Here is a 9,329-nt window from a genome sequence, read left to right on the forward strand (position 1 = left end):
GCTACACAAGATTGCAGTACAACCATAGTCATGGAATCACTGGGCACGGTCATACGGCTATTAAACAGGATAAGTTCCTGAAGTCAGTTCCTGATCAGTCATTGCACTAACTGCGGCTGGCCCGGCTAGCATCAGTAGGACTCACGAAATCGTAATGACACGATTGCAAACAAACCATACCACGGGCGGGGTTAGAACCCGCGATCGTGGTATATAAATATACCTAGTTGGATGAACTTTACTGGGGCTGGCTGGCCCAGTGGCTGACGCGACGGTCTGGAGTTTTGAGACTGATCACGGGTTCTAACCCCACCGGTGGTATGGTTTGTTTGCAATAGTGTCATTACGATTTCGTGAGTCATGTTGACGGCTTTGAGGGGACTTGAGCTAGAGTTCGTCACGGCCACGCTAGCTGGAGATTCGTCTGTAAAAACTTGCATTTGTGGTCACAGTGGTGCCTATGCTAACCTTCCTATGGTGTATAAATAATACCTAGTTGGATGAATCTTATGGCTAACTGGCCCAGTGGCTAACTCGACGGTCTGGAGTTTTGAGACTGATCGTAGGTTCTAACCTCGCCCGTGGTATTTTTTTTTTTTAGCATCAATAGCCTGGTTGATTCGTGCTAAACGAATAACAGGAAAAGTTGGTAGATGGATCTATAATTTCCTTACAAACAGAACACAGAGTAGTAGTCAACAGAGTAAAGTCTGAGGCGGCTACGGTGAAAAGCTCTGTTCCACAAGGCACAGTACTCGCTCCCAAGATTCTTGTTTCTCATCCTCATATCTGACATAGACAAGGATGTCAGCCACAGCACCGTGTCTTTCTTTACAGATGACACCCGAATCTGCATGACAAGTGTCTTCCATTGCAGACACTGCAAGGCTCCAGGCGGACATCAACCAAATCTTTCAATGGGCTGCAGAAAACAATATGAAGTTCAACGATGAGAAATTTCAATTATCCCGATATGGTAAACATGAGGAAATTAAAACTTCATCCGAGTACAAAACAAATTTCGGCCACAAAATAGAGCGAAAAACCAACGTCAAAGATCTGGGAGTGATCATGTCGGAGGATCTCACCTTCAAGGACTATAACATTGTATCAATCGCATCTGCTAGAAAAATGACAGGATGGATAATGAGAGCCTTCAAAACTAGGGATGCCAAGCCTATGATGACACTCTTCAGGTCGCTTGTTCTATCTAGGCTGGAATATTGCTGCACACCTTTCAAGGCAGGTGAAATTGCTGACCTAGAAAATGTACAGAGAACCTTCACGGAGCGCATAACGGAGATAAAACACCTCAATTACTGGGAGCGCTTGAAGTTCCTGAACCTGTACTCCCTGGAACGCAGGCGGGAGAGATACATGATTATATACACCTGGAAAATCCTAGAGGGACTAGTACCGAACTTGCACACGAAAATCACTCACAACGAAAGCAAAAGATTCGGCAGACGATGCAAGATTCCCCCAATGAAAAGTAGGGGTGTCACCAACACGTTAAGAGACAATATAATAAGTGTCAGGGGACCGAGACTGTTCAACTGCCTCCCAGCATACATAAGGGGGATTACCAATAGACCCCTGGCTGTCTTTAAGCAGGCAGGACAAGCACCTAAAGTCGATACCTGACCAGCCGGGCTGTGGCTCGTACATTGGATTGCGTGCAGCCAGCAGTAACAGCCTGGTTGATCAGGCTCTGATCCACCAGGAGGCCTTGTCATAGACCGGGCCGCGGGGGCGTTGACCCCCGGAACTCTCCAGGTAAACTCCAGGTTGATCAGGCCATCCACCGGGAGGCCTGGTGGGGTACCGGGCGGCTGGGCGTTAACCGCCGGAACACTCTCCTGGTAGACCCCTACTTGTACATCTTTCTGTATGACTCCTTCGGGTTTAGCACTTCCCCCGTGAATCTAATAATAATACTTGTTTGTACATTACCGGACCTCCTTTTGGAGCCAGTGACAGGTCATCATCTGATCAAGACCCGTGTCAGAACACTGTTTCTGACGATTATATTATCATGCGTGCTAATGTTGATGAAATTCCTGTTAGGTGAAACATCTCTCAGATGAAGATACACTGGTGTTGCATATGTATATTACAACTTGTCGGTATTTTATACCTTTGATCTAGTTCTAAAGGGAGGGCAGCTCCAGATCAAGAGCCCTTCACCAGTGCCAAGGCACGTGCCTTCCTTGAAGGGCCCATACGAGCACAATTTAGTTGATGGGCTATGGCAGGTTGACCAATCTTTGATGCACTCATCACAGTAACTCGTGAGGGGCAGCATGCCTCACCAACATAACCTTCTAATAATGATACTTACACGTAATTGGCTGTCTGCTTGGAATCTTGTGGGCAAGTTTTGAGTTATTTAACTAATGACAGTGAGGATTTAAGCATTAATGTTTGGACCTCACTCTCTTTCCAGTAGCAAAATTGGTAGCAGCATCAACGATTCGTTAAAAATTATTATTATAATATTGATGGGGAGCGCTAAACCCATAAGGTCCATACAGCGCCTGACGAATAGGAAGAAAGTGAATCTGATCGAAAGGGAGGGTACCTCCAGTTCCTTGGATGAAGAGGCTTTCACAAGCATCAAGGCACCTGAAAGGAAGAGAGTACATTACACAGGTAGACTGATGGTTAAGAAGTGGGCCCAGGAATGTGAGCACAGCAGCTTCAGCTGAACACTGATTAGTGGGTAAACACCCTAGCACAGTTCTGCTCTGTCTTATATAAGTACACACTGAACACTTATCTCAATTATGTACAAGTATACACTGAACATTCATCTCAGTTATATACAAGTATACACCAAACACTTATCTCTCATATACAAGTATACACCGAACACTTATCTGTCATATACAATTATACACCATTGTCATATTAGACACGTTATTCACACCTATTGTTTTACGATAATATTGCTACATTTATTGTATTGAAACTGCAGTACGTGATCACAGCTACGTAAACTTAATAAAAAGCAATATTAATCATTTGATGTATTTGTGGATAAATCGTGTATTATATTGTTGATATAATAATGCACTGTGACACGTGTCACACTTTATAACTCCTAGAGGAAAGTAGAAGATGGTAGGTTAGTAACCCCAGCAGTCACCTAACTTCAGGTATCTATTAGGTAACAGGATCAGCAGGTGTTATGAACATTGTCCATACGTTCCGCCTCACCCAGGGTTCGATCCAAGTACATGTATTTTAGTTTTTTTTTAAACAATGCTCTGCCAGTGCGCTAGGTTATCTTAAAGATCAGTGGACAGAGGTTCGAGCATGTAGCACTCCTTGGGCTGAATCACCCACACAGGTTGAGCACTTAATGTGTTCATGTTTAAAAGTTGACCTTAAGTCAGTATTTCCCATTTTCTTATGCTTTTTTGAAATCAAGTAAGTTTATTCAGGTATACACAAATACAGTTACATAGATTATCATACATAGCAGCATACAGTTACATAGATTATCATACATAGCAGCATATGTGTTGAGAACATTAAATTTTTTGTTACGTCTTTAAAACTAAATCTCAGATTTGCATTCCCTTTTGTATTATATCTTAATATGGCTTAAAACTAAACCTAAGAATTACTTCCCATGTCATGTTACCTCCTAAAAGCAACAATTAGTTTTGCTTCCCATTTTCTGTTGGAACATAAATAACCAAGTTTTAAATTTGCTTCCCGTTTTCTATTATACTTTCAATGCAAGCCAACCTTGAATTTTAATTCTGAACTAATGAACATGGCTCTTGTTGCAACCTTGTAAAATATTACTGTACAGTACAGTATTTGAATCAGGGTAGCGACACAGTTTAGTGCCTTTGATTTTGATATCAATGAAAAATCCAGTACGTACTGTACCATTTATATCCCCAAACTGATCTAGATGTAATCTCTCTCAGCTCCTCTAGATATAATTTTCCTCCACTCCTTTATTTAGAGTCTTCCTCAGTTCCCCTGAGTATAATCTTCCTTAGTTCCCCTGAGTATAATCTTCCTTAGTTCCCCTGAGTATAATCTTCCTTAGTTCCCCTGAGTATAATCTTCCTTAGTTCCCCTGAGTATAATCTTCCTCAGCTCTTCTAGATCTAATCTTCCTCATCCCTCATAATTTAAACTTTCTAAGTTGCTCTTAATTTAACTTTCCTTTGTAAAACTTATTTTTTTTTCAGATTAGGGAAGATTTATGTACTGTACTGCATTTAAACTGTTGTGATCTAAGGGGTATTCAAGAAAAGCTTAGAATTTTTAGCAATATATTTTTGTGATTATAATTAATATACAGAAGACAATACAGTGTAATATGAAGGTGGATCTCTATTAGACTGGGATCATATTAAATGCTTTATTTTATTAACATCATTGGATATAACACAGTGCACTCAGAATTACCTTGCTCGGCACTCCATCACTCACCTCTTTGTAATCTGGGATGGAGTAGGCAGCTGGGGGCCAAACCCACTCATTCCTCCCTCTCCTCTTTACACTGCGTCAATCCTTGGCTCCATCAACTATCCTGCCACTTCCTCCATAGGACAAAGTTGCCTAAACCCTAATCCACTGGCACTTCCTCATTTTCTGCCACTCAGTATGTTGCATCCTCCACAGATCAGGGAGTGACAAACCATCTGGGGCCTAATGTGGCAGTGACGTCCTACTCTGAGGAGGACGAGTACACCATGGACTCGACAAGTGGGCCTTTCCTTGATGCCTCTTACCAGTGCATCCGCTTCCACAACTTCCAGCAGCACTCCTGGTCCATCCTCTGTGACTCTGCCCTCAAAGAATTGTGAGTCACATTTATGTTCAAGACCTTGTTAGCTCATGCCTGAGTATTATTAGTATATTCTTTGGGAAGCGCTATATTTGTAAGGCTTATGCAGTGCCTGAATAATGGGAGGTAGTAATTAGATTCAATTCAAGGGAAGGGCAACTCCAATTCCTTGAATCAAGACCTCTTTGCTAGCATTAAAGCACCAACTTTGAAGGTGTCTAGATGAGGAATGAGAGAGAGTGTGTGTCAATTTACTCACCTATTTGTGGTTGCAGGGGCCGAGTCACAGCTCCTTGCCTCACCTGTGTGTGTGTGTGTGTACTCACCTATTTGTACTCACCTATTTGTGGTTGCAGGGGTCGAGTCACAGCTCCTGGCCCCGCCTCTTCGCTGATTGCTACTAGGTCCTCTCTCTCCCTGCCCCATGAGCTCTATCATACCTCGCCTTAAAACTATGTATGGTTCCTGCCTCCACCACATCACTTTCTAGGCTATTCCATGGCCTGACTACTCTATGACTGAAGAAATACTTCCTAACATCCCTTTGATTCATCTGAGTCTTCAACTTCCAATTGTGACCTCTTGTGTCTGTGTCCCATCTCTGGAACATCCCGTCTTTGTCCACCTCGTCTATTCCGTGCAGTATTTTATATGTCGTTATCATGTCTCCCCTGACCCTCCTGGCCTCCAGTGTCGTCAGGCCGATTTCCCTCAACCTTTCTTCATAGGACAATCCCCGTAGCTCTGGGACTAGTCTTGTTGCAAACCTTTGCACTTTCTCTAATTTCTTGACGTGCTTGACTAGGTGTGGATTCCAAACTGGTGCTGCATACTCCAGTATGGGCCTGACGTAGATGGTGTACAGAGTCTTAAACGAATCCTTACTGAGGTATCGGAACGCTATCCGTAGGTTTGCCAGGCGCCCGTATGCTGCAGCAGTTATCTGATTGATGTGCGCCTCAGGAGATATGCTCGGTGTTATACTCACCCCCAGATCTTTTTCCTTTAGTGAGGTTTGCAGTCTTTGGCCATCTAAACTATATTGTGTCTGCGGTCTTCTTTGCCCTTCCCCAATCTTCATGACTTTGCATTTGGCAGGGTTAAATTCTAGGAGCCAGTTGCTGGACCAGGCTTGTAGCCTGTCCAGATCTCTTTGTAGTCCTGCCTGATCCTCGTCCGATTCGATTCTTCTCATTAACTTCACATCGTCTGCAAACAAGGACACTTCTGAGTCTATCCCTTCCGTTATGTCGTTCACGTATACCAAGAACAGCACAGGTCCTAGGACTGACCCCTGTGGAACCCCGCTTGTCACAGGCGCCCACTCTGACACCTCGTCGCGTACCATGACTCGTTGTTTCCTCCCTGTCAGATATTCTCTGATCCATTGCAGTGCCTTTCCTGTTATGTGTGCCTGGTCCTCTAGCTTTTGCAGTAACCTCTTGTGAGGAACTGTGTCGAAAGCCTTCTTGCAGTCCAAAAATACGCAGTCGATCCACCCCTCTCTCTCTTGTCTTACTTCCGTCACCTTGTCATAAAACTCTAGTAGGTTTGTGACACAGGATTTTCCTTCCCTGAAACCGTGCTGGTTGTCAATTATACACTTGTTTCTTTCCAGGTGCCCCACCACTCTCCTCCTGATGATCTTCTCCATGACCTTGCATACTATACACGTTAGAGATACAGGTCTGTAGTTTAGTGCCTCATGTCTGTCTCCCTTTTTAAAAATTGGGACTACATTTGCCATTTTCCATACCTCAGGGAGTTGCCCAGTTTCAAATGATGTGTTGAAGATCTTTGTTAATGGCTCACACAATATCTCTGCTCCCTCTTTAAGGACCCATGGAGAGATGTTGTCTGGTCCCACCGCCTTTGAGGTGTCAAGTTCGCATAGCAGCTTCTTCACCTCCTCCTTGGTTATATGTACCTCATCCAGCACTTGCTGGTGTGCCCCCCTGTTCTGATTTCTTGGAGTCCTACTGGTTTCCACTGTAAATACCTCTTTAAATCTTGTGTTGAGCTCCTGACATACCTCTCGGTCGTTTCTTGTGAATTCCCCATCACCCTTCCTCAGTCTGATTACCTGGTCCTTGACTGTTGTTTTCCTCCTGATGTGGCTGTACAACAGCTTCGGGTCAGTCTTTACTTTTGATGCTATGTCATTTTCATATTGTCTCTGAGCCTCCCTTCTTATCTGTGCATATTCGTTTCTGGCTCTTCGGCTGATTTCTTTATTTTCCTGAGTTCTCTGTCTTCTGTACCTTTTCCATTCTCTATTACACCTAGTTTTTGCCTCCCTACACCTTTGGGTGAACCAAGGACTCGTTCTGTTCTTCCCATTATTTCTGTTTCCCTTGGGAACAAACCTCTCCTCTGCCTCCTTGCATTTTGTTGCTACATAGTCCATCATTTCTTGTACTGGTTTTCCTGTCAGTTCCCTCTCCCACTGAATGTCTTGAAGGAAGTTCCTCATGCCTGAGTAGTTCCCCCTTTTGTAGTTTGGTTTTTCCCAGCCTATTCCTGCTACTCTCTCCACTTGGAGCTCAACTATGTAGTCGAAGCACAGAACCACATGATCACTAGCTCCCAGGGGCCTTTCATACATGATACCCTCGATGTCCGAACTACTCATGGTGAATACAAGGTCCAGCCTTGCTGGTTCATCCTCTCCTCTCTCTCTGGTAGTGTCTCTAACATGTTGATGCATGAGGTTCTCCAGTACCACATCCATCATCTTGGCTCTCCATGTTTCGGGACCCCCATGGGGCTCCAGGTTTTCCCAGTCAATCTCCTTGTGATTGAAATCACCCATAACTAGTAACTTTGCTCCCCCCATGTGTGCTCTCCTGGCCACCTCGGCTAGTGTGTTGATCATTGCTCTGTTGCTCTCATCGTATTCTTCTCTTGGCCTCCTGCAGTTCTGTGGTGGGTTGTACATTACTGCAATTATCACCTTATGTCCCTCAGACTGGATTGTTCCTACTAAGTAGTCCCTTTCGCCCATGCCATCCATTCCTTCCATTTTCTCAAAACCCCACTGGTTTTTAATGAGCAGTGCAACTCCTCCTCCCCCTCTCCTCCCTCTGTCTTTCCTGAAGATTTGATATCCGGATGGAAAGATTGAATCTGTTATTATTCTGGTGAGTTTTGTTTCTGTGAGTGCTATTATGTCTGGGGATGTCTCTTTGATTCTTTCGTGCCACTCCTCATACTTGTTTGTTATTCCATCTGCATTTGTATACCACACCTTCAACTTCTTTTCTAAGACTGTAGTCTGGGAAGTATATTGGGGTTGGGGAAGTGGGAGACCTGGTAAGGAACTATGGGTTGTTGCTGTGGGGGTGAAGTTTGTAATGTAGTGGGTGGGGGCATTGGATGTGGCATGGGTGTTTTGATTTAGAGTGTTTGGTTGCACTGGGGTTGACCTGGTTGGGAGGCTTCTATAGAAAGTTGTGAGGGAGGCTGTATTAGATCTTCTTCCTGGGTCTGGGATCTCCTGTCTGTCTTCTCCATCCCCTCTCTTTCCTCCTTTCGCCTTTGTACCATCTCTCTCAGTTTCTTCCTTTCTTCTTGTGTTCTGTCGCGGTCGAGATACACCCTCCTGTATGCCGTCATGTCCCTTAATCGTGCTTTCTCCTGCAGTATCCTGGTCCGAGTTGCTTCTGCCTTGAAGGTCACTCTCACTGGCCGGGTTCTTTTTTTTACAAACCCCCCTATTCTCCGAAAATTTTCCAGCTGGGTCATATCGTCTTCTCCTATTGCTTTCATGATGCTTTCAATTGCTTTTTTTTCCCCTTGTTTTCTTGCTTCATATGTTTCCCCTTCGACTTCCTGGAGCCCATACACAAAGACTGACCTCACCCTTTCATTCTCCCACTGCATATCCCTGTGTATCCCCTCATTTAATTTGGTTTCCTCCACTGCAGCTTTCCTTTCATCAGTTTCACTGGCTAATGTACTTGGGCTCAGTGGCCTGTCATTTTCCCTTCTCGGCTTTCCTTGGGCTCTGTTGTTGTCTGTTAGGGCCTCCACATAAAGCTTAGCTCTTTCATTTGCTACAGTCTCCTCTGATAGAGCATCTCCATGCAGTTGTGCCCCTTCTTTCCCTACAGTCCCCTTATTTGTGGCTGAGGTAGCAGTCTCTGATGTCAATCCCAAAATGTTCTTTAGTTCTTTATGCTGTTTCAGATTTTTCAGTTCCTCTTCTAAACTCTGTATCCTAGCTTCTGCTGTTTTGACATGCACCTCCCACTTCCTGCTTTCCATATCTATCCTCTCTTCCATTCTCATGCTAAGTTCTTCTAGTTTCTTTTCCCATTCATGATCCCTTTTTATGAGCTCTGCTGCCCAATCTTCCTTTGCATTTTCCTCCTCCTGTCCCTTGGTTTTTCTTGTTGCTCTCTGGCAACCCATTTTTGTTTTATCCTGATTGCCTCAGAGTGGGAAACCTATGTAGTTCTGTATGTTAGGTTAGTAGTGTGTGTGTCAGAGTGTGGGGGGGGGGAAGTAGTGG

General features: G+C 44.3%; 1 protein-coding gene across 8 annotated transcripts in view; it reads left to right on the forward strand.

The window, feature by feature from the left end:
- The window catches only part of LOC128690775 (myelin regulatory factor-like protein), a 300,340-nt gene that overhangs the window by 229,168 nt on the left and 61,843 nt on the right, over positions 1–9,329 (forward strand). For all 8 annotated transcript variants that reach the window (XM_070088405.1, XM_070088399.1, XM_070088400.1 and 5 more), the window contains one exon: positions 4,651–4,831. In XM_070088405.1, coding sequence (XP_069944506.1) covers positions 4,651–4,831 — 181 coding nt within the window. The remainder of the gene's footprint in view (positions 1–4,650; positions 4,832–9,329) is intronic.

Source organism: Cherax quadricarinatus, chromosome 24, assembly GCF_038502225.1.
Source record: "Cherax quadricarinatus isolate ZL_2023a chromosome 24, ASM3850222v1, whole genome shotgun sequence".
Classification (NCBI taxonomy): domain Eukaryota; kingdom Metazoa; phylum Arthropoda; class Malacostraca; order Decapoda; family Parastacidae; genus Cherax; species Cherax quadricarinatus.